Consider the following 26,481-nt stretch of genomic DNA (forward strand, 5'->3'; position numbering starts at 1 on the left):
AAATGCAACCTCTCTTAATTTAATTCATGATCAAAATAATTTATTTCATTCATATTGATCAATATAATTGAAATTAATTATTATTCTTTAATTAAATGCAAACATGATAATTTACTGTTCAGTCAACTTAATTATAGTTATTCAGTTTATTTTACTGTAACATATTGAGTTATAAAATGTTTTTGTACCTAATTAACTAGGTAATTTATAATTGCAAATATGCAAAGTATGTGAAAGAGTTGTATGTATTTGTTTAAACATATGGTAATCTAATATGACTTTGGTATTTCAATCTTGTTAGGGAACACACACTTGTATGGATGCTCAACGCAATATCCTGTTTGTTAACCATGTAGGCCTGCTTAACGACTAGGCTTTCATTTTATTATTACTAACAAATGTTTATTATAACAATACTATATTAAATAGTTTTAATGTAACTAACAAATATACTAATAATGAATGTTTTAACAATTGCATGTTGTATGGCTGAGCACAGTGAGCATGTTAATGTTTATTTGCATGATATAATTTACATCACAGTGTAACCAAGTGTTTTATTTAAGCTGGCATTACTCAACGGCATCACTAATTTAGCACACCTAGATGTCGCTAGATTGTACTGACATGTGAGATGTATTGATGCTAACATCCACCTACTGCTACTTTTACATCTAGGTACTTTTAATTGGCTATAATCCAATACAAAGTACATTTGGCAAGGAGCCAACTATTGGCACTTGCCCTGTTCATCAAACTTGTCGATTTGTACCTTTTTCTAATTGGAGTAACATGTGATATTTAATGTTGTCATTGTGTTTACTCTTCACTTCCTTAATCACACTGTCTGGGATTGTGTTTATTTTTACCCCTGTCAAACTATGTTCACTACAATTTGCACATTTTTGGAGTTATTCAATTAACTAGTAGTAATCATTATGACTGTGACTGTCATGTTATACACAGCATACTGTCTCAGTAAATTAAAGCAGTTTTTCCTAATACCCAATTAAATACAAAAAACACCTTTATAAAAACTGACAGAATACCAGTGTTGCCAGATTTCTCTTTTGCAATGACACAATGCACAATGATGACTAAAAAAAGTGAAATTGAGTAGTCAACACTTGATCAATTATTTACAAGCATCTTTGTAAATAATTCATGGATTACTTGTTTACAGTGAAATCTATTACTGTCAAATACAAAATAAGTTGTTTGAAGAGACATGTTTCAACAGTTAGTTTTGTTGTTTATGTTGCAATAGCCGTTGAGCAAGAGCATTGTTCACATACTGCAGAAGTCATGATGCTCAGTTGCCAGGATGATACAACACACACTCTAAAACTGTCCTGTTGCAACCCCAATGCGTCTCGCTGTAGCAAAGAATCTCTTTGCAGACTATTATTGGCCACCAGACAGGAAATCTTTTGTACTATAAATCTCAGCGCGACTGCATTAATTACATGTGCGTGCGCCCGTTGCACAATACTTGCCAATGAAGCAATCCCTTTGGTTATTTTTGAACTGTAATTTAATTGAACTCTTGTTTATATTTAAAACATTTTCATTTCTTTCTAGGAGGTTGGCAGTATTATTGGAAAAAAAGGAGAGATTGTTAAGAGATTTAGAGAAGAGGTAAATGACTTAACCCAAAATGGGTTATTATTCATTGTTAATCATTATAAAAAAACTTTATTTTTAATGTTCCTGTATTATTTTACAGTCTGGAGCTAAAATCAACATATCAGATGGATCATGCCCAGAGCGCATTGTCACTGTCACTGGCAACACAAGTGCTATATTCAAAGCATTCACACTCATATGCAAAAAATTTGAAGAGGTAAGTAAAACAAACTTATAAAAAAGTACTTTTGATCAGAGAAACTTGATATGGCTGTCATAGATGTAGGTTTTTTTTTTCACGAAACTGACTAATGGCTAGTTTTTGAGAACATTAAGTAGTAGTTTATCTATTCAATAACGTTTTTTTTTTATATAAATTTAAACGCTGTTCAATAGATAAACTACCGCTAAATGTATCTCAAAAACCGGTGGTAAGCAAACGTAATTACATCTTAGTTTTTATATGTCTATTTGATGGTAATTAATAGTAAATAATGAATATTCCAGTGGTGCTCGCAGTTCAATGAAGGCGGCGGCGGCGGGTCGCGTGCGCCTATCACACTGCGGCTCATTGTGCCCGCGTCACAGTGCGGATCACTTATCGGCAAAGGCGGGTCCAAAATCAAAGAGATTCGTGACGTGACCGGCGCTAATATACAGGCAAGATCATCCATACTAATATTATAAATGCGAAAGTAACTCTGTCTGTCTGTCTGTTACTCAATCACGGCTAAACTACTGAACCAATTTTCATGAAATTTGGTATGGAGATATTTTGATAAAAGAAAGGACATAGGCTACTTTTTACCCCGGGAAAATGACGCGTTCCCATGAGAAAATTCAGGTGGCGGACGAAGTTACGGGTAAAAGCTAGTTCTTTACATTTGTCAGTCACTCTCGCGTGCACAGTAATGAAAGTGATACAAAATTTAAGACCGTAAATACAGTTGTTATATTGCGAAATCGCATCAGACATATTTTTCATGTAAGCCTATTTTTTATTGCTTGTTATTTGTATTGCGCGGTTTTGCCTTCAGTAAAAAAAATGATGTATTGCTAACAATAGAGCATTGATGACATATTTATTGTTGTTTATGAGTGACAGTAAATTTATGTCGTGATTTACTCTTAACACATACAAAAAATTGTTACATTACGATTCGGTTACAATTTAACGCGTTATTACAATTAACATGTATTTAATTTCTTTGTTAAAAGTGTATTCTAATATGATGCCTGTTTTTAGCTGATTACAATAATTTATTATAATTTTCAGGTGGCAAGTGAAATGTTGCCCAATTCCACAGAAAGAGCAGTTACAATCAGCGGCACTTGCGACGCGATCACACAATGCATTTATCACATTTGCTGTGTCATGCTAGAGGTAAATTATACCAATATTGTACCCATGTGAAAATTCCAAGTTGACACCAATCAACCTTTTATATTCGTAATAATACCGATCATCTTTGTGAATACAAAAAATGTCACATTATTTGTAGTGAGTGAAGCATATAATTGGCCAATCTCATTGCTGTGATAACACCTAAAATTGTTCAATGCAACAAAACAACCATTATATCTAGTATTAGTTGCTTTTTTATAAATGCAGTATCTATTTTATGTTTGTTGACAAAAGGGTTATACATTACAGTCGTTTTTAATATAAACATTAAAGATCGGAAATGTTACATTGGAGTTTGATGGTAACCAATTTGTTCTTATCATAATGTATTTTTTGTTGCAGAGCCCACCAAAAGGTGCCACAATTCCATATAGGCCAAAGCCAAATGTCGCCGGACCGGTCATTTTAGCGGGCGGACAAGCTTACACCATTCAAGGAAACTATGCAGTGCCCGCACAAGATGTAAGTCTTAATATTAAAATACTAATAAAATACAGATATCTTATTTCGAACGGAGCGAATTACGATAAAAGACGATTCACCAGCTTTATTATTTGACCAAATTTTTTGCACTGTTTGTTAGATCAAAGTCTAACAAGGCGTAAATTTACTTTGATTCGAAGACATTAAACGTATATGTATAAAAAAACAAATTATTGAAAAAACAAAACAAAAAAAGAGTGGACACGTGGCTTCAGCGACTAGCGGCGAGGTATGTCGCTTACTCTTAGAGAGAAAATCGTCGCTTGCGGATATTGACAATTCAAATCATGAATCGTGGGTTTAACACTCGAAGTAATTTCGGTATCGGAACGTCGGTCGCGACAAACGTCGCCGCTGGTCCCGCTAGGGTAGGCGCTAGGGTACATGGCGTGACCGCGTGTGGTGCGCAGACGGTGTGCGCGCCGGTGTTCCCGCTGCTGGAGGTGAAGCCGCCCCTGGTGGGCGCGCTGCCCCCGCACCACCTGCTGCCGCCGCCGCTGCACGACCACCACCTTGTGAGTGCGCGCCAGCCCGCCGACCTCATAGAGCTCTGTCCCCCACTCTCTCTCCGTGCCTACGTGCCTCCGTGTCGATCACTGAACTGCCTTATACCGTTCCGCGAGTCTCTAGCGGTTCACTCTCGCGTTCGCCGAACAGATGATTACCACTGGCGTTGTCTAGCTTTGTCAGCGTCGTCGATAATATAGGATTTCCGATTTAAATCGCCAACGAAGAGGCCAAGACGGTTCCCGGCAGATTCGGTCCTACGACTCTGACATCGTTCCTTATCGTCCGTTACGAGTCTGTCCGCTGAGATTTTAAATATTCCAAATGCCCATTACTTAATCCCCAAATATAATAATATGGTAGTAAAATTTCTTTCTTTACACTTTCAATCCACGATCTATAGCCACAGTATACGATGAACCCATCCCTGTAGATTTCAATAAATCTAGTACTCGCTCGTCGAACCGTGTCCTAAATATCTATCTATTATAGTTAGCGATGATCGTCTCGAACGATTAGTATATTCTCTATGAGGTTGTGTGGTAAGCTGAGTGACATTATGTGATTGGTGCTGCCCCAGAGTCCCCTTGAATTGGATGTGTGGTGTCGAATCCCGTAGCAGCCCTGAATTAACCTTGTATATGATAGTCTTAGACCCTCGGTGATGTGGAGTGTAGGAATGAATCCATTTTATTTTGCGCTGTTCTTTTATGCCTTATGCTTGAAACTCATCGATGTATTCTTTCTTATTTGCACGTACCCCTACATTTGTATCACTCTTATTTCAATAAGTACCCCATATATATCTACCGTAGTGTTAGCATTGAAATGTTTAGCACATTTGAATCTATCGTAATGATTATAGTTAAACGATGTGTAGCATTAAACACATTCATATTCAAAGCTTTATCTGTTTGTTTTCTGGCATTGCCGAGACACGAGCGTAATGTACTACAAACGTCGCTCGCGCACATCCCAGCGATGTACAAAGTTGTTATAATATAATCCCTTACTTGCACCTCTCCTTATTTGCCTTTGCCTTGCCTACTCCGTCGTTTTTCTTTTTTATTTTCCACACGAAAATAATAATGGTGATTAACCATGGACGCGCATGGCTTAACGTGATGCGATAATATTTTAGAATTCAGTAAATTTTGCCTTTTTTGTATTTTGAAGGTGCATTTCAATGGGCAGCACCAGTCAAGTACTCACAACGTGGAATAAAAATTCGGAGACTACGAAAATTCGCAAATCCTTTACCTTTTCAGAATCCAAAAGCTTCACTATTTTGGTTTATTGAACTGAATGTAGTGAAGTGAACCTCTGTTATGATTTATATATTATACAATATTGCGAATTTTCCTAGTAATAAAATTTACTTTGTAAAATCTAGTTTTTACCCAGGTTACCCTATCCAGCGATCCCATCCCGGCCATGTCAAAGAAGATGAAAACAAGCAGCTGGAGCTATATATTATGTTAATTAAAAATATTATTCAGTATAGTGTATATTTTATTGTCTATATTTCAAACCAAGGAACTACTCACCATGTAGTATAATTTCTTCTTCTTATTTAGAACAAAACTGGCGTTGTTTATTCTTGCATATTTTCCTTGTATAATACCTACTTATTCAGTAGCCTAATTGAATACAGAAGCTATTCTGTGCATTAATTATTTGTGTTACAGTTAAATACTATTATTTTAGTAAAATTGGCATACTAAAATTATATCTGTAAAAAGCAATATGAAATTGTACAACATGACGTTTGGTTTGGGTAACTTAAGTATTTTAATTGATTTATTATTACTAAGTAAATGTTTTTACAATAGATGGGAGGTCTGGCCAAATCACCGCTAGCCGGTTTAGCTGCACTGGGCCTCGGCGGTCTCGGACCAGCCAACGCTGCCGGTCTTAATCCTGCAGGTAGCTAAATATCACATCATATAACGACTTGAAAATCAATTGTTAAATTGAAATACTATGAAAGTAAATCGACATAAAAATTAATTGAATATCTAAAATATTTGATCTCTCAGCCCTCGCTGCATTGGCGGGATCCCAACTGCGCACATCTAACCAGTCCCGAAACCAGCCAACAACCAATCAGCAGTCACATGAGATGACCGTGCCCAACGAACTGATAGGATGCATCATCGGAAAGGTAAGCAGCTATGTCTGATCTCAAGTCCGTAGTCCTCGTGCGGTACCAGGTCTACGAGTGTGTTTTATCAGAATGAATGCCATAATATGTATAAAAAACAATATATGTGCCAAACGGTTTTTCATTATTACTACATGTTACATCTACATAGCTAAATCGCAAATAAATCTTTCCAGGGAGGTACCAAAATCGCCGAAATCCGACAAATCTCCGGCGCGATGATCCGGATATCTAACTGTGAGGAACGCGAGGGCGGCAGTACTGACCGAACCATCACTATTTCCGGCAATCCTGATTCCGTGGCACTCGCTCAGTATCTCATCAATATGAGGTAAGCTTCAACATGTAGACATATTTCATAAATAACATGTGCAAAGTCTCCTACCTACAAAATTTCCATCCAACTCCAGTGGAGTATTTTTTTGCCCGTACACGTCCATACGCACTCTTGCCTGATCCACCTCTCAAGGTCGATTTATTTGAAATCCCGTAATATTCCTCTTATTTATCTTACCTTATGGGCCGTTTCGAAAACGTTTTTTCGGATTTTATTTGGTTTAAAACGGCATCTGACTCGAGTTTAATCAAGCGCTTATCAAGGAGATACTTAGATTCTGTAATCATTTATTTTCAAATAGCTTATAAACATTATTTTTGCTGGTTACTGGACTTCATAAGCCTTGCACTGATTTTAACTAACCCTCGTAATAAGCACAAACCAAAGCCTAATATTTTATCATTAGTCCGAATATTATTTTTGTCATATAACACATTTTTACTGCCAATTATTTAATTTTAAGTCGATCAGTAGAGCGCATTATTACACGCAGTTATGTGCGTGCCTAAGGGTCTGTTAGATAAACTTTTATATGCTATTCAGTTCTGTAAAGCGCAGACTTAATTATCGCGACCAATTTCGTATTACACATCGCGGAACACTTTCATAAAACAATAACTCGAGTCGGCGCCTTCATACCGCGGCAGTCGTTCCTTCGTCGAATAGGCCCAGACGGTCGCCTGACCCTTACGTCATTCCTGTCCCGCTCCGGCAGTGTGGAGCTTCAGAAGGCGAATCTGGAGGGTAGCTCGGGCTCGGGCGCGAGCGCGGGCTCGTCGGCGGCCAGTCCGCTGGCGTCCGCCATCCCGCTGGCGCAGCTGCTCAGCAAGACGGGCGCCCTGGGCGCGCTCAGCTCGCTGTCGGCGCTGGGCGGGCTCACGGACCTGCTGAGCGGCACGTCGCAGCCCGTGCAGACCACGGGCGTGCACCGCAACCACAAGTCCTTCAGCCAGCGCCGCCAGGACGACGACGCGCCCGCCAAGACCTCCAAGGAGAGGAACAAGTACAACCCGTACTAGTCTCCCTCCGGACGCGTGCTAGTTTGTTTTAAATCATGTAACTACGGTTGTCATCGTTAGATTTTATTTAACTTGTAACGTGCGAGCCGGGCGTGACGTCACGGCGCGCTCGCTCGCCGCGTGACCGCCCTTCTCTTGCACTCGAGCGGAGTCGGCCGCTTCGGTACCTCCCACTGTCTCCGACGCAGTTATCGATTAGTATTACTTTTAAGAATAAATAAAAGAAATCTTTTACTTTTTGAGAATAACTGTTTTCATCTTTTGTAGTATATTCAATATATTGATGAATTTTCACATTTTGTTGCTATAATATTGTTATTCGTATCACTATTTGTTTATGCGTACGTATTTTCAATGTAAATGAATGCTTCGTTATACTCGAGTCGTCGAGTGAACTTCAGTTTTATAAAACTCATCAATATATTCATTTTTCTATATATTACATTATAATACAAGCAGTGATTCTCTATTTCAACATAATTAATCTCTTATTGATTTAAAAATCACTGCCGAAGGCAGTAAAAGTACTATACTAAACTGACAAAACCTATATCAAAGTTATTTATTGTAAAGTCATTAAAGTTTTTATAAATATTGACGTAAGACAAAGTTATTACTAAAAATCAGAAAAATACGACCTTGATGAACTACAACATCATAAGTACGTAATTGGCGAAGTTGTTTATAAATAAAATCACGATGGTAACACTGCCTAGTTGAGTAGGGTTACATGATGAACTAATCCCACGAGGAAATTAAAATTAATATGACTAACGACAACTAGGGATCTTGACAATAGTAGAGAGTACGTAGAAGCTAAAGGCTGTAGAATATACAGAGTGCTTTGCGGTCAGGTATATAAAATATCTGTTTGGAATCAAAATACAGGGTGTCAAATCAAGAAGAGAACATCAAGCGATACTTCTCCGACACGATCACACGATCATTCTAGAGAACTACTAAAGCTGTAGATATTTTGTAAGTCGCCTCATTTGTACACATTCATTTTAATACATAAAGAAGTATTGTTTGATGGCTATTAGTACCTCTGTGTATATACATTTTAAATGGAAGATCAAATTAGATTTTTGACAGAATTAATATTAAAATAAATCGCCTTCAGTTTTTCATTTTATGGTTTACTTGTTTATCGCTAAATTGATGTTCCTTGATTTTTTTACGAGTTTTGGAAATGAAAACATCAACCTTGTAAAACTATAATCGTGGCGCCAAAAATGTTAAGGTATTATTTGGATTACAAAATTTACTTCATAGGATTGTTTATAGTTTTACAACGTTGACTTTTATCATTTATGTATGAAATCTCCATTTTGTTAGAAGCTAGGATACATTTTGTTTGTAGATGGTATGAATCTATTTGCGCCAAAAATATTTCGTATGGAATGGGAATGTTGGATTTTTTATTATTTATTATACATTTATGACTACTTATGATTCGAAATATTATAAGTAGTTTGGACTGTTTTATATTTAGGTGACCTTATCGAATAAAGGCAAACAACGCTGTTACAATAGAAATAGCGAAGCTATAGCATATTAGCGTGGTAATGACGTTGTTTTGTCTATACATTCTTTTATTAATTAGTGCGAATTTAAAATTGAGGTCCAATTCGTATGTTTCTAAAAGTAGTTCCGTAGGGAATGCAGATTATTTAGCTGTTAATATAATTTTTATTTGTAATAAAAATCATGTTAATTTTAAGGTAGTAAACGTTTTCGTATTCATTTCAGGTTTATATTACTCGCTAGAATCGTTAAGCAAAAGTGTATTGTTTTAAAGTACATAATTAATAAAATAATAATAGTACGCGTGTGTCTTTTATTATAATGATTTCTTTATAACAGAGCCTCGGTTTAGAATTAAGTGAAGGTAACCATATATGATAAGTTCCGAAACATGATGCTTCCTCAAGAACCTTGGTCACAATCCTGCCCACCCAGGCACCAAACATTCCCGTGATACCTGACATGCTGAACTCTGCTCCATCGTGTACCTTCATCCTACAGCTCACTGGATCATCCAAACTCCTGGTAAGAGTTTTCCTTACGTTTAATTTTTATCCTAGTTTTTTCCACGTTTTAAACAGTTCATTGTATCTCACGTGAAAAGGTTTTACGATCTGAACCTGCTGCAGCTTTATCCCATGATTTCCATTTCCATCCAAGCTATTATTTGATTGTGATATTTAAATGACCAACACGAAGATTTAACTCGTCATAAGCTCCCAATGAACGGGTTTCTTACATTGTTATTTTGGAAATTGATTGTGAAAGTGCAATTATAGTTATTGTATAAGTATGTCGAAAAGCAAATTAAATAAAGGGTATAATGTGTTTCAGGATCACAATGGAGACCGCTGGGCTGCCGCTGCCGGGCTACCACTACATCGCTCCGAACCACATTGTGAAGGCGCCGATCCATTGAATGGGGCTCCGCGGCCAGAACTCCAGTGTTGCGTACAAGTTGTACAACACTGACCGCACGTTTGTCATGCAGCCGCAATACGGGACTCTGGCTCCGATATACTTCTTCAAATGAACGTGACCAAACAATCTCTTTTAATCGAGGTGAAACAATTGAGCATTAGATCCTTGCTGAATGTATGTTTACATTTGTTACGAGTTTATAAGTATTTTAGATATTCTTATATTTATTCTCCACTGTATTTGATTGATTGGAGCAGACCATGTCAGTGATTTATATATCAGTGAGGCCAGGGAAAGGGGTTTTGAAAAAAGATTAATGAAAATATTAAAAAATGACTGACATTTGAAATTTTTTACTAATCCGTGGACAGTGAACGCATCACTACTTCACAAAATAATTATTTTGAATAATAAACAGTTACATATAAAACATTTTGTTCACTGTTCACGGCTTATGAATTTATAACAAAGTATGCAACAGGAGTTAGCTAAGCTGATCGAATTTACTATGGATTTAAGCGGTTGAGTATTTCAATTGTCTATTGGATTTATTTTCCATGAATGATCAGTACCGACCACAAGTAATAATGTTCAAAGTAAGTTAAAGCGAGTGTCGGCGTACAGTAGGTAGGTGTAGATGCGTTACAATCGACCTCGGATCCGCTGACGTAGCGTAGTGTTAGAATAGCGAACAGAGTGAGAGGGTTTAAAGACAATATTTGTAAATAAAATAATCGTAATGACCTGGGAAATTAGGTATTACAGTAATAGTTGCGGCGCACGGACGCGACGCGGCGATACGAAACCGATGGGATCAAATCCTTTAAGAAAACTTACTTTAAATCGAAGACAGAGGCGGAGTGAACATTTCAGTATATCATTTAAAAATCGTCTATGATTCACAAAAAAAAGACGTTAGGTGTATAAAAATAGTGTTGCTAAATGTGATAGTCTTCTAATTTATTTTACATTTGAACTATTAAGATCTCTAACGTATACACAATGTGTAGATACATCGGCTACTGGAAATTTAAGTCGAATAAATAAAATATTGGTCTAGGGATCAAAGCCAAAGATTGTTGAAGTTTGTTTAACATTAATAATGTTGTGGATTTATGCTAAATTATTCTGAGAGTAGTTAATGTTTAGTGATGTAATGTAGAATGATTAATTTGAATTATTTTATCACCCTCTCCAGACTGCTCATTGTATTTAGTCTTAGATGAAATATAGTCCTGTGGTAATCGAAATATTTCCAAAAAATGCTAAAAAAAATACATCTAGGTTAATTTAGGATAAGATAACTATAGGACCACTGTATTAAAAGCTTTCCAGTGAATGTTTCTTTACTCGCTAAAAGATGAACAGTGCCACGACACCACAAATATCGAGTGCCAAAATACTTTGAATATCAATTTCTTATAATAGGCGTAAGTGACTACTGCGCGTGTATTTTAAACACCGTATATGATTAAATTAACATTTAAAGTATCAAGTTAATAGCAATTACATAAGATTATTGTATTATCCACTATTTATTAATTTTGCACCCTAGTTGTAAGATTATGCAATTAGACTTAATATTCTCAAAACATATCCCAATAACATATTTCCCAAGTCTTCCCCTGCAGTATTTCAGTAATGAATGATTGTGCCAAAGTTGTGTCTAAAATTTATTTATACATCATTTGAATGTGACGTTGCTAATATTGAAAGATTAGTTCGTATTCCTTTTTAAATCGACGGTCGATATGCTAGTCAAATTGTTTCGAGGTAGAAATTTATGAAATTTTATGGATGCTAGTCAAAATTTTGTTTTTTTATCGGTGTACTTGTGTTATGTGAAAATATTTGAAAGTTTATTTATTTTGTTTGCTCATCTGAAAAAGATTTTCTATTTTTGTGTGGTCTTGCTTAAAGTAAATTAACGTAGCAATAAAATTTTGATAAAATCAATTATTTATAGTCTATTAAATTGCAATTAAGACAATGTATAGAGCTTTGTAAAATAAGTACCACACAGGTAAAATAGAATAATCTATAGATATAACTTTGTGAAAAGATGATTTTGAAAAAAAAATAGTAATTTACTAAAGAGAAGAGATTTCATAGCTGTGATTAACGTTCGGGGTTGCACTTTTGTGCAAATGCTACGTCAGAATGTTGTACACGCGTTATCGGAATAGAGATGCAGGTAGTAGTAATTAGTGCACGCTTTTAGTTCACGTCACAGTGAACAACGAGACGCGCGCCGTTTCACGGGATGGACTATTTATGTATATTCATTGATTCATTGAACATTGACGATGGCATTGTAACTCAAATGCTTTCTGATTATCTCATCGGTGTTGTCAATGATATTATTAAAATTTAGTACAATGCAATTTTAAATGATTAGTGAATAATAATAATTAATTAGTGTTAATTTATCATTGTATTATTACGTTCGGTTATAACGTATCGTAAAATCGGAAATCGATATTATCTTTATTATACTCATTATATAGAGCAATTATTATGATTCGTATTGTTATTGTTATTTTTATTTGCTCAATTTTCTCAATGTTAATGTAAGCTAGGCTTCGAAATTATATTTAGTTTGTTTTGTTGTTATATAAGCAATAATGTAATAATTTGTGTGTGAATATGCACCGTACTAGTTAGTGCGTTGTAATTAATTAAATTATAAATATATGAAACGGAATATTCTTGTTTATGATTCTCACCAAATATGTTACAGGCAAGATACGACGCTCGTTCTGTTACTAATTGTATAAATAATAACATATTTACAAATAATTTTGTTACTTATCAATACATAATCGTTTAAGATTTAACTTACAATATCTCTTTGTCGAATACGTATCGTGCCCTATAACGTTTCGATTTAATAGATTATATGTCAATGACGGCTGCATTAAAATTTTGTACCTGCACGAATATTTAGTTAATGTTGTTAAAATCCACTGTAACATGAGTAAATGTAATAAGTATCAGTGAACTACGGTTTGCATACATCTAGGATTTGTGAATGTTACACAGACACGGCGTAGACGGTCGGCATGATTCAGGATAAGATGAGAGAAGCATGGTCTATGAGGATTTATGTTTGTTCAAAGTATAATTATTAGTGATTGACAATCTTATTTACCGTAACATTAAATGTTAGTTGTTTACACATTTCGTTACTAGTTTTCGTGTTTAGACACTTAACTAAAAGTTGGTGCCTTTTGTTCTTAGAATTTGATTTTGCAAATCATTTTATACCGTATGATGTACGCGTACGTACTTTTTTGTATCGTGTTATTGAATTATATTAGCCTTTATTGACAGGGTCAGACTGCGCTGTATAATAGTGTAATTAAATTCAATCTTAGCAAATATTTATAAATGTAATAGTGAATTTCTTTACAATTTTCGTGTTAGCACATGTATTTGAAATTCTTATTGCACCGTTTTCGAGAATCCCTTTCTTGAATTTTACGGTTAATACATAATATTAAAATTTGACATTACTACAATTATATTAAAATATTTTGAATAAAGGGCTTAAATGCAGACCACTTCGTTCGCGAGTTTGATTGGTAACATTGGAGCACGATAATATACCTACATACATAATAATATTTTGCTACGTCTTAATAAATCTATATCCATATAATACAGGTTCGAGACGATTGGGTAAAAGGGTTGTGTAATTTATTATGCATATACAATATCCAATAATATTATATTCGCTTCAATCCCTTTCTAGGTACACTACAATTAAATTAGTTCTACAAAATATTCATCTTTATAATAATACTGTAGTGAACCAGGGTAAATGTTTCATTATATGTTCACTTTATCTACACAGTTGTATAGTTCAAATGTATGTATCCGAATGCTAATAAATGAAATATATTTTAAAGATTGCTTTAAGTCTTCTCAGAACAATAAGATGCGTGTTATATATGTGAGTTATCATTTGAATGTTACGTTCGTCATGTCGCATTATATGATTATTACTGAATATTATGAATTTTATAAGGCATAGTCTACGATGTATACGAACACGCTAAATGTGTTTCAAACATTATCTATGTAGATCTGCTAACAAATATTCTGTCATTGTGTATGTGCGTAGGCTACGTTGATTTCTCAGTTTCAACACGTTTAGTATTAAAGTTAATAGTAATTATTGACTGAGTATAGTTAAGAATTTTAATATCAAAAATGCAACAAAAATATCAGAAGTTTTTGTTTTACTGCTGTTAATTCAATAAGCATTTAATTTTTGTATTCACTTAATTAGTAAATATTAAATGGTATATTTATTTGAAATATCTTCTGTAGATATCTAATAAATAAACGGTTACAATCAATGTCATAACTATTGATGGACACTTGATATTTCCAAATATCAACATTATTAACTATGTATCCTCGATGGTAATTCTGTCTTCAGTATAGTTATGTTACTGGTTATAACGAACATTTTGATGTCATACAGGTTTTGATATCAGAATAAAGTAAACTCAAATTCTATGCAAACATCGAGCGACATTACGGCACTTTACTTGTAGTAGAATAGAAGAGTGAGCGAACGAAGAAACTTCTTCGTCGTAAAAATCAATTTTATTGATTGATTGTATGAACATATCTATGACGCTCTTGGTAGAATTGCGAGAATATTCAAGTGTTAATGAGGAGTGAGAGAGCTTAATTATAGTAATAAATATTGGTTGTGCGATAAATTCACTAAACATTAGATTGCCGGAATGTCGCTCAGATTTAAATACTTATTAGGGATTATGTATTACTGAATGAAAATAATTAAGAACGATGCACGTTAGTGTCACGTCGGAATAAGATATTTTCCACACCCACGTATGTTGAAGATGCAAGAAGGAAGCCGTGTAATCTCATGTTACTTTCTCACATCACACGCTAGATGTTCTCACCATATCGTCATATCTTTCGAATATCACTGTAATTATCTACATATCTAATCGTTTTGTGAATTGAATTGATTAAATGTTATGAATATAAATGTTGTACTTACGGTTACAGTATACTGTCATTGAGGTTCATTTCAATATGATATTAATGTTTGTTTTCATTATGTTAATTCAATAAAGTGTGTAAATAAAATGGACTTTTATTGATTACATCAACGTTCCAAGGTTATGTATTACTAAGAATAGTCTTGACATTGTTGAAGTACCTGCGAACACCTCCATTTACTTACCTTTTACTTAAAATTAGTAGTTCGTATATTTGTGAAAACCATTGTGTAGGGACAAACAACATTTAGGTACTTTGTTAATAATTAAACTATGGAAAATCTTATTTAAGTTAAACTAGCAACTTAACACTGCGGGACTGCAGGCCACCTACCAATATCTGTATCCCTTGTTTGTATGTTTGTAAAAGTCCCCGCGACTAAAGAGCAATTCTTAGGGCGGGAGTTGACTTTTATAAATAAAAAAAAATCTAAATATAAGTAACTTTACTAGAGTATCCTTCCCTAGGCGATGACTGCCGAAATCTTGTTGTTAATATTGAGTTAGCAGGTACCTACTTAGCTGCATTATCAATTATGCAGAACATAGACATAGGTTCACCAGGTCTACACATCACGTCAACATAATTGGTTCTGTCAGTATTGCATGTCGTGGTATGATTCACACTGAACGAGTGACGGACGTTCACCTATTCCAGGAACAGCGTTCGATACCAATAAATATTTCAACGCTGTATGCCGACAAGTGCGATGCTCACCCACTTGTTCAGGCGCACTGTATTATGTAGGTAGGTACATACATATAACAGGTAGGTGTGTAGGCTACGATCTAGGTAAGAATTGTACTCTATAATTTTTCCAGTAAACAAAGGTTTTGTAACTTAAGAATAGATAAATAAACTTCTGTGTATAAAAGATATCAACGTAGAAACAAAATTTCCATACTTGGTTTAATCTTTAACAATCAACTGTCAGTATTTGACCTGAATGAAAAATTTGATTTTGATGTCAAATACTTAATAAGTTGTATCTTTTATTATAAAGGGGATAAAATCTTCAAATAGGTACACGTTCGGGGAAGACGGGTATGACATCTTAACCTTAAAACTACCTTGGTAGCTCTCTTCGATGCGTCGATGGAATAGCCTGCCTAGCTCTGGTACCTAAAAACTTCTAATGATCAGCATATTAAACATAATTATAAGTTAGGTCACCCAGCCATGGTCCAATCAACAAGAAAATTAGCAAAATTTATTTTATGAGTGTAGGTACCTACCCTAAAATGTAGACTGTAAATGATAGATACTGTAGAGTTTTATTCAAAAACAAATTCTTTTATACAACATTGAATCGGCCTGAACTAAGTCTGGTACTTATAAAATCACGATTAGGTAACTACAAGAATAGCAACCTACTATAAAATTCTTACAAATAAAGTGTTTTGCTCTTTTACCTAAAATGTGTAAAAGAAAAACTATTTTCATTAAATTTCATATCCACGAACCAAGGGCGCGAAATTGAATGGATTTTTCCAACTTTTAAAAACTTTATAACTTTAATAAGGTTTTGAAAAAGTTGAGGAAGTTTTCAACGCTGCCGCTGTGCATTCTTTCGTGGAAATAAGGTTATAAATAAATGGTAAACATTGGCCTCAGAATTTCTAAATAAATAAAATGAAGTAAAATAGTACCTAATATAGGTAGATAAAAGTATTTGGTACATATTAAAATAACTAATTCCTTACATAGGTACCTACTTCAAAGCTTCATAGGTACTTAGGGTCTATCTCACTAGTCCCGTTGAGATGTCCCGTGACGGGACTAGTGGGATAGACACTTGCTTCAATTAGCGGATACAAAAACTGCATAATTATGTAGGTATATCTAGATCTATCAATATTATTGTTCTTTTTTGGATTATATTGCCCGCGCTAGTCTAAACCAGGTTTGACTCATAAAGTTCTATTCTCAGATCGATATATTGTTCGGAAATCCACGGTGAAAAGTCTTAGGAAGACGTCTTCTATAGGACTGGGATAGGCGTACCTAGATGTTTTCGCCCTACTCACATTTGCTGTACCTAGTTAATCCAACCAAATTTGTATTTTTACGACGAAGGAGAACATCATGAGACTTGAATCCTAAATTTTTATCTAGGAAATAGGTAAGTTTTGAAATGTTATAAATGTGAGAAAAATCTTATACCCACCACAGTAACAGTTATTAATGTCAACCTAATTTCAACCAATGATTTAAAATTAGGTTTATAATGACACTGAAAGGTTTAGAACATTCAGTTACGTAGCGAGAAACACATAAGGCTACACATAGCACATAGATAGAATCTCATTTTACCTACATACAAATGCTACAAGCTTATTTTTCGGCTGTCTGCTACGAGTGTCCTTTTCAGCTACGATTCATGTGCTACGAATTTCCCTTTTTGCTACGAATGCTACGAACTTTTTCTTGTTAAGTTAATGTAGGTATCTATACGTAATAGGTATTTGGAACTGGTGCTGTGTTCTATTTATATGTGTATGGTGTAAACATAGGTATGAAGCAGATTAAATTTACTTTTTAACTAACAAAAAAAGCGTAGACATAGTTTTTAATTTTTTATTTTGAATCAAACCATGGACTCTATTTCGATATATCTTGTATTATACATTAGGTACTTTCTATTGTTACGTTTAATGGTTGCTTAATTAGTATCTTGATTTTTCGATATGGTTAGAGAACATATTTGTAGTCAAATGCCATGTTTTTTTAGTATCTACCCGAAGACTACCAAATACTTACCATCTCGAGTCTTGATAATGACTTCGAAAGAACCGCTTTAACAATTTTACAAACAGCTACTTGGCTTGTTGGCTACAAACAGCTCCGTTTTCCTCTAACCAAAGAGGACTAAAAACAAAGGATGCTGTACAAAAACTGTAGGAAAGATGTTTACACCGAGTAAAACGATGCGTTAGAGATAAAAGCAGTATGTTTAAGGAAACCCCGAATGAGAATGCCTTATAAAGACCGTTAGTTACGTGTCGGCCATTACCGGTGTGGGAAACTTGTTAGACTTGCCTATTAACGTTTTACCCAAACGACTTGCATGATTTCGTTTCGTTTCCAAAAGAAGACTTCCTGCACTAAGAATTATTCTTGTGTGATGCGTCGCTGGGACTTTTACAAACATACAAACGACGGACAAAAAGTACAACCAGAACCGAAATAACTATTTGTGGATTACTCAAATATTTGTGCCGAGTGGGAATTGAACCAACGACCTCTCGACGCAATTGCACTCATGGCACTTAAGTGCTATATGGTATTTTCTGTACTTACTTAATTATTTATTATTATTAGCATTTCAAGACCAAAAAATCTGCAGACTCTTCAAAAGAATTTAACACCACACCATCCTTTGTCTTTTTAGCATACATAGGTACCTATGTGTTAGTTTTTGGTTTGTACTCAATTTAATTGGTCCCTTCTTTAAGGGTTCCTATGATATCCTTTTTTAATTACGCTAAAGTGACTAAAGTCTGATCATCTTTAGAGAAGTTCCTGAATTCAATTAGAAAGGCACTCCAAAACTTCCAATGAGATTAGATTCTACCTACTTGAAGCTCTCAAGCAGTTAAACATTGAGCCCCAAGTCGCACAGGCCTAGTCTTAATTACTATGATGACATAACAAAAGCAATAGACGCTATTTTATTTATTTATATTTTAAAGACAGGTATAAATATTTTATTGCTTATGTAATGTAGATATCTGTATTAATTTCAGTTATTCCTGCATCAAAGTCAAAATAGGTTTAAATATTTTATGAAGCTTCGCTTTGTAAATGACAAGTGAAAGCGTGTTGCGTAACAAGTAGGTAGGTATTACGTTGTAGGACATAAACAGGTATTTTAGAACTTGAGCACTTTCACAAGAGGCCCTCCAATTTCAGCAAGTAGGTATTTATTTGCGCTCGCGGCACTTAAACGCTATTTGGTTAGCTACAATATTACCTGCGTCTCACACGAGATCGGAGATAGCGTTCGCCTGCTATTCTACGATTATCGCGGTTTCACGCGATGTCTTGGCGCCCTGACCTCCGTACTCGTTTGTTATTGACTTTCCTCTGCAAAACTTACGTTTACAATAAAGTGGGTCAGAATGTAACGGTTGATGAGCGTTGATGTTTAAATCTGTTCTTATGATAGAGCATTACTCGTACCGCTCGTGCAATAAAATAGGCCTACGTCGCGTAGTAAAAGGCCGCTACGTGCTAATTAGGGCCGTTAGTAGTCATACCTGTTCTGTGTGGGAACAATGAGCGGCGAGCAGTAAGAAAAGATTAATGGCGGAGTGCGGCGCGCGTCAGCCGGCGCCGGGCGTCGGGCGACGAGCGGCGGCGAGTGGCAGTGCGCATGCTCGCCACTGCGCCACTGAGCGGCGCGCTGCCCCCTGGCGGACTCGCGCCGCAGTGAATTGCGTAACAAAAGCACACTTGCCTTCTGACGCTACGCTGAAAACTTTCGCCCGCCCGGTGCGCGCCTACGGAATGGAGAAACGTAAAATGATATAAACTTTTCCGCGGTGCGCGCCGTCCGACTCGTTAAATCTCTTCTATTAATGATCGGACAATTTTCTAGACGATCGGACAATAGCTTCTGCCTTTTATTTTTTAGTTCTTGAAGTTTCCGTACAAAGTTGACTGTGGCGAAAAGTGTCCCGATGCGGTTTTCGCCGGCCGCTTATCAAATAGTGTGGACGTTCTGAGTGTGTTGTGTTCATTTGCTTTGTTTTCCTTTGCTTGCCGAGTGGTGGCGAGTGGTGGCGGCCGCTGGCCGGTGGGACTGCGCTGGTGGTGGGAATCGATACTGCGGTGGGAGCGGCAAAGGTATTTCTTTTTTATTACTTACTTTTTGGTATAAAATTGTATAACATATCCTTTCAAACTACTTTGGGTTGTTTTATCGTAAGTCTTCTTTATTATTTTCGCCGGCGGGTAGTACGATAAATAATTTTAACAGGCTCGGAAAATCATGCAAGTTTTGTTTTCGATGTTTGAGTTGCTATTACTTGGTTAAGACTTTTTATTCATATTTTTTTGGTAATTAATTTGTATTGACCGCTGTAGTGTAACTTTTGCCGTTTTTTGTGAGTAGAGTTCTAGCAGCATAAAAAACATTTAGAAAACCACCAACAACAAAAATATTATCGTAATATTTAATATTTTTAGCAACAAAAAACAAGGTACATATTTTGTTCGTTTGGTGAAGTGCCCACGTATAGTTTTAAGTTGTAAGTCATCGGAGCTCGTCACCCTGCTTGGCGTTACATGATGATATCGTTTACACTTTCTACGAATTTTATTTTTCCAAATTTGGGATACAGCCAAACCTATGACGTAGATGTTCCTCAGGAAACTAGGTCAGATTATATAGGTCTGGAACTACCTCTTTTACGTCATGTATGTTAAATGTTACATTGTTACAACATTTTTATACATATTATACACCATTTTTATACATATATACTACCTATTCTAATTAAATCTCATAGTTGGCGCGTGCGACTTATTTCAAATCAATTATCTTCAATGTATCACTGCGAATACCAACATCGAATCGCAGTTCGCATTTGATAATCAACACCAAAACATTTACAAAGTGTTATTTTATTCAACTTTGTTAGCATTACGATTAGTACGAAATGTGTTAAAACTCACACAAAAAATCACAATAATACGTTAACCCTCGCCTCATTTAACAATAAAATACAAAAACACATTGCAATCAGCAGCTGGTAACGTGTTATGGTACACCAAACCTTTTCCAAATAAAACGGGACTCATAAAAACGCGTGCTATTTGTTTAATCTTAACAAGAATTCTAATTTGTGAGCTTTTCAAATTAACGAAAACGCGTCGCGTCATACCTCGGCACGTTGAACAATGCCGAATCAATTACATAAGGAACGCTATAATATTCTCGACACAAACGATTTTCAGGATCTGGGTAGCGATAACAGCGAACTAAGTCACTCAACTCTACTCCTAATTGGATAAAACAAATTAGCGTTTGCGATTCATTTTGCTGGAATAACATGTCTGTAATTCTGTTGGCGCCATTGACGTGAATCTGTTGTTTGATGAACGTGCTGTGTCGTAAAAATCTTAATGGGCTATTGAACCGCAACGTGACACACTCGTTGCCGGATTACAACTGGCCACTAAAGCTTTACGTTGATTAAATCACCCATATTAGGTAAGCAATGTGTACGCGTATGTCGTATGGTTTCACTTATAGTCGCTTGTAGTTCGTATCACTAACATGTCTTATTATAATCGTGTTTCGGTATTAACGCGTACCATTTCACGAATTGGCTTTAGTCGAAACACGGATTAAGATTGAACAAGACAATAAAATAAATTATCACTTTATTACTTTCATTTTTTCCCGTCTATATCATCTTCAACTCAATTAATCTTATTTAAACAGGTCAGCCACCGGCAGCGTCGAATTTTTTAAAACCGTTTGAACTCCGACACGTAGCAAGGCTTTTTATTGGATAACTCTGGATAAGAGCCCGAGGGGAAGACTCTCGTGGGAAACGGTAATTTGTTGTACAAACAAACAATTCGCCATTTCGCAAAATCGCATTTTTAAATTGAAGCACGTTGAGTTTAGTTATAATACTTGTTTTATGACATGTTTTGCGCGTGTGTATTACAGCTTATTTACATCAAACAAGTATAAAGTTATTTAGTGCTAAAAAGTAATATTTAATGTATTTTAAGAATTGTTTGTCAATCCCATTCGAAATCGGTTGGATATTCTATAAGCGTATATAAACTTCAAAAGCTAGACCGTCGTAAAATCTGATAGAGACGTGAGGGCAAAGACCTCAGGAGTCTACAGCAAAAAAATACGAACATAAATATAAAAAAACAAACATCCCAAAAAGCCATGTAAGTCATAATAAAAGCCTTGTGTATAAAATATCATTAAGAAGATAAAATATTTGGATGAAAGCCAATAGAAACCTCCTGACCTACTATATAGGTCATAAAGAAAAATCGAGACTCCCTAAGTAAGTACTGGCTGTCTCCTCTCGTTACATTAGGATCAAAATGATACTAGAAGTAGATTCACAGAACGATTTATTCGCAGACAGTCGTCTTCTGGCCTAACAAAGTGCCTCGTTTGCGTGAATATTGCACGAACATATTGCACTCGGGTATAGTAAAGTTAGAATTGCAAACATTAGTAACAAGATTACACTCGCGGCTCCGTCGCTGATGCAGTCAGATTATCTCGTCCTCGTAACCATCCAGATTACTTCTATACTAATAGGAATCTACCGCTTGTGATCTATTTTCTAATTTATTCGCTCGATATTTGCTCATTATCTTGCCCATTGTATAATGTCACTTGATTTAGAAACGTTGTTGAATAATCACTATGTAAATATTGCTGGCCAAAAATGCTCCACATTTTGCTCTACACACGAAACTGTCCGTCAAAATGTTAAATTTAGAACAAGAAGCACGATGACATTCACCTCGTTCATGACAAAAATATAAATAATATTTTCCTCAATAACATCGTAACTCATACAAGAGAATATATTTCTCACTTTTTAGAATATATTTTGGGTAACATTTCGGCTTTATAAAAAAGCATGCAGCTGTTTTTGATAAGCAACAAATCATTAATTAGCGTAACTTTCCCTTCATTTCACGGAAACCTAACTAAACTTGTTTCCGTAAATTCAGTATTTGTAAAACGTTCATGTTTAACACATCGTATGAATTTCCGAACAAATCCGCAGAGTGATAACAACGAGGAAAGCATCGTAAACGCGACTCTACTAAATCCTACTGACTTTTGACAATTGTCGCTGAACATTTTCAAAAGCCGTTAGGGTGTAAGACTTCGCACATAAAATTGACGATATTTTCCTCATAAAAGAAAAAGTTGTCAGACGGAATGATATGAAATACCTACATTAATTTTATAACTCTCGGGTAATAAACCCATCAGCAAATTGCTCACTAGTTCACGAAAACTAACTTGTGCCACGAGTAGCGCAAAAAGGTAGTTTTTCCGAGAATTTAATAAATCGATTCAACCTCGATAGGTATCAATTTTAAAAATTGATTTATAGGCCACATAAATTACTTATTACTTGCAGTTGGTGTTCCGTTCTATTATTCAATGTTTAAAATGAAGAAATTATATTAGCCCATCATGCAAAGGTCGAGCCTTATTCAGATTCATTTATACTAATGTTTCTTTAAAAATACCAATTATATTAGACAATAAAACTTAATATGCACATAATACAGGCCACTGACCTTGCGTGTGACATATTATTCTATTCCCCATAGTACGAGCGTAAGTGTATGATATTTATTTAGGTAAGTGCCTATGTTTAAAAATACATTGTGCCGCGCATCGATATTAGCGCACTGTGTCGTGCTCGTGCAGCCGGCCCACACTAGATTACTCATTAGTGTCTTATATGTTACAGTCATATAATACATTGCATCTGTTATTGTCCTTCCAGATAAATCCAGTACATAAATCTGCACCTAATAATTTCATAAATTTGACAAGAAGGATTAATGTCTTTTTTAAAATTCTGCTGTCTTTATAATTCGTACTGGCCCTTATTTCTCAAAAACTCTGGCAGATGCCTTTAAGTATTTCTTTTTATTATATTCTTTTTTTTTTGTTAATGGCTCTCTGTAACTTTTTTCATGTAGTGTCAGGCAGCTTGTTAGTAGAACTTTTATTTTTTTATTCAGAATTGGTTTTTTGCATAAGGTTAGTTACATATTTTAGTATCTTAGAATTTCCGCTATTTTAAAGCAAATGAAAAATGAATTTTATAGGAACGGTTTCATTTAGTAGCATTTTCATTGTAAAAAGGACACATGCAGTTGATTGGAAGGTAAATAACCTAGATAAGCGGTGTACAATACTAACAAAGGCTATTCAGAGAATGGACAACAAACAAGTTTGTTCTTTCATTACATGTCGCAGACGTCATGTCACAATGAAGTTTTAATTGTTCAAGGAATAACTTCTATGACAATAAGAACTCATCCTTGAAAACTGTTATGATGTAATTTTTGTGTGTAACGACGTTAAGTTTTATCAAATTACGATAGCATATTTGTAACTCTATGATGGCGACAGCTTGACAGATTCATGTGAAATTTGGTGTGACGTATCACAGATTAGCATACGAACTATACGTATACCTCACAGCGGAAAACACACAAACCGAATTCCGCACGAACGTAGAGCTGCGAAAAGCTAATAAAAAAGTAATATTCAAATGCAGCATAATCGTTTCATTCCATTTCAATTCACGGTAATCAAGTGGAAACACGGTTTATTAGTAATTTATGCGTCTATTGATTGGAGTGCACTATTTATAGGCTTTGGGAGGTCACACACACGTTGAAAGGTTCAGAGCCTAGTACTTGAGCTTTTAATAAAACATGCGAACAAAAGGTCTCCGGTATCGATTCGATTTGGATATAGACGTCGCGTTCGAGTCCTTGATGTTTTACATAATTAAAGGGTACATTTGAACCTAGCGTATTTTTAGAAACAAAACTACTTAATTTTGTATTGAAGGCATCAGAAATTCGGCTACCCGGCCTACAAGTAACTTCATTCATGTAGATTAATCGTGTAAAATGCTACAGGATCGATTTTAAACCGAAAACATAATTTTGCTTTGAGTGATCAACTTAGTGTCAAAGTTTTAAACCGCTCCCAGCCTTAAGCTTCACATAATGCTTAGATAATATTGTTTGTGACAAGACATGTAGCGCTAGATTAACCACTATCGTAAACACTGTCCAAAAGATAAAGCATTTTTAAAAAAGTACTTGTTAAGTTAACTGATACTCTTTAGTAATAAAACAGGTTATAAAACGTGCTTTTTACACGGAAATTGAGGTCTTTATAAACATTTATAAGTATTATGTCCAAGACAGTGACTAATCGGCAATTCCGATCGGATAATTCGCTTCGCACCGGATAATCCCGGCTCAATGGATTTGGTGTTCACCATCAAACATTAACTACTTCCGAGTTCCGCTGATTCCGTTCTTAAGTGAATACCAACGATTTATTAATTACCTTACCGCGGGTTTTTCTTTTGATAAATAGCGACGTTTTACAAGAATTATGTTTTGTTATTGCTTATTTAATTATAGCTATACAATAAAACAAGGCAATTAAAACGTAACCTGCAAGAAAAAGTATAAATTAAAAGCAACTTCAATAATGTTATCAATCCGTACACTTATGTGATCGCTACTCAGGTAAAGAAAAAATATGTAACGGGCTAGTACGATTTACGCTTTTGATAAAAATGAGCTTAAATCTATAAAGATTAACTCCAACCGACATTTGGGTGCGTCATTTTATCACTTAGTGTAATTGCTCAAATTATGAAATAGCAGATTGCTGCACCCAATCAAATTGACGTAATTCCAAATATAGTAATTAGCGTTTGTCAGATTTGAATTATATAAAACAAAAGTACCTATAATACTTTACTCTGATAATATGTTATTAAAACTTTTCATCAGTAAAGAAAAGTAGTAGACTCTGGAACATGAAGAGCAAAAAGTAAGGACAGGTACCGTTAATTAACTAATAGTAAACTCAAAAATATTACGGATCTATCATAACGCCAATATTTTTTACACAAAAAGGCTGTCCAAATGTTTTATCGTGGGTTTTAAAATCTCTTTCTGAATTGAATTTATAATCTTCAAAATAAAATCGATATTATACCCAATAAATATGTACTTAATATTCTTCTAAATCATGTTTAGTTTAAGCTAAGTTCCCTTCTCATTACTATTTCCTTCCGTCCGTAGTCCCGTGTCCAAGTAAAGCATTAAACTGTTGATTTATATGCGCAGTATGTGTTTAATATTTGCTCACCACTCTGAAATATTAGTTCTAATTTAGAATGTCTTATTAACTCGTTTGTTAGTTCTCCGACTTCAGACTGTACAATGTAGTACTATGTAAGTATAGTATATAACTAGTTTGCTCTTTAATATACTGTTTAATTACATCATAGATACTGGTTTTTTTTTTGTCTATACCAGATACATTTTTATCCCCAATATAATTATTACGTTGTATCGCAAAAGAAGTAAAATCTATTGGTTACTTTGGCTGACTATCTTTTAGGTTCTTTTTGATTTTCTTCACTCGATAGGATAAATATTTTTTTCTGCGTTGTTCCTTCGCCACTTAAACTCGATTTAACACAACCTTGATCTCGAGAAAAATGATCTCAAGGGACAAATGTCGTACGAACGAATTACGTATCTAAACGACGGATGATATCACTACTTTATTTTATAGCAATACCAACTATTCATTACTTCTAAAAAGATTCTTTAGAATTACCTTTTATGAATCATAACAAAAAGCTTTTATGATGCTATC

General features: G+C 35.1%; 2 protein-coding genes across 20 annotated transcripts in view; both read left to right on the top strand.

The window, feature by feature from the left end:
- The window catches only part of mub (poly(rC)-binding protein mub), a 138,085-nt gene extending 122,963 nt beyond the window's left edge, over positions 1–15,122 (top strand). For 2 of the 7 annotated variants that reach the window (XM_076115534.1, XM_076115535.1), the window contains 10 exons: positions 1,582–1,638; positions 1,727–1,843; positions 2,134–2,286; positions 2,903–3,010; positions 3,374–3,493; positions 3,925–4,029; positions 5,854–5,946; positions 6,051–6,185; positions 6,362–6,516; positions 7,238–9,371. In XM_076115534.1, the coding sequence (XP_075971649.1) occupies positions 1,582–1,638; positions 1,727–1,843; positions 2,134–2,286; positions 2,903–3,010; positions 3,374–3,493; positions 3,925–4,029; positions 5,854–5,946; positions 6,051–6,185; positions 6,362–6,516; positions 7,238–7,541 (1,347 nt within the window). In that variant the 3' untranslated portion in view covers positions 7,542–9,371. Of the gene's footprint in view, positions 1–1,581; positions 1,639–1,726; positions 1,844–2,133; positions 2,287–2,902; positions 3,011–3,373; positions 3,494–3,924; positions 4,030–5,853; positions 5,948–6,050; positions 6,186–6,361; positions 6,517–7,237; positions 9,372–9,902 lie in introns of those variants that run through there. The other 5 variants (XM_076115539.1, XM_076115536.1, XM_076115540.1 and 2 more) reach the window with 5 other exon arrangements.
- Positions 15,123–19,390: 4,268 nt separating this feature from the next.
- The window catches only part of pHCl-1 (pH-sensitive chloride channel 1), a 75,806-nt gene continuing 68,715 nt past the window's right edge, over positions 19,391–26,481 (top strand). For 2 of the 13 annotated variants that reach the window (XM_076115545.1, XM_076115554.1), the window contains exon 1: positions 19,398–19,883. The gene's annotated coding sequence lies outside the window, so the exon portion shown is untranslated. Of the gene's footprint in view, positions 19,884–26,481 lie in introns of all 13 variants that reach the window. The other 11 variants (XM_076115553.1, XM_076115552.1, XM_076115548.1 and 8 more) reach the window with 9 other exon arrangements.

The sequence above is a fragment of the Anticarsia gemmatalis genome, chromosome 6, assembly GCF_050436995.1.
Source record: "Anticarsia gemmatalis isolate Benzon Research Colony breed Stoneville strain chromosome 6, ilAntGemm2 primary, whole genome shotgun sequence".
NCBI classification, from domain to species: domain Eukaryota; kingdom Metazoa; phylum Arthropoda; class Insecta; order Lepidoptera; family Erebidae; genus Anticarsia; species Anticarsia gemmatalis.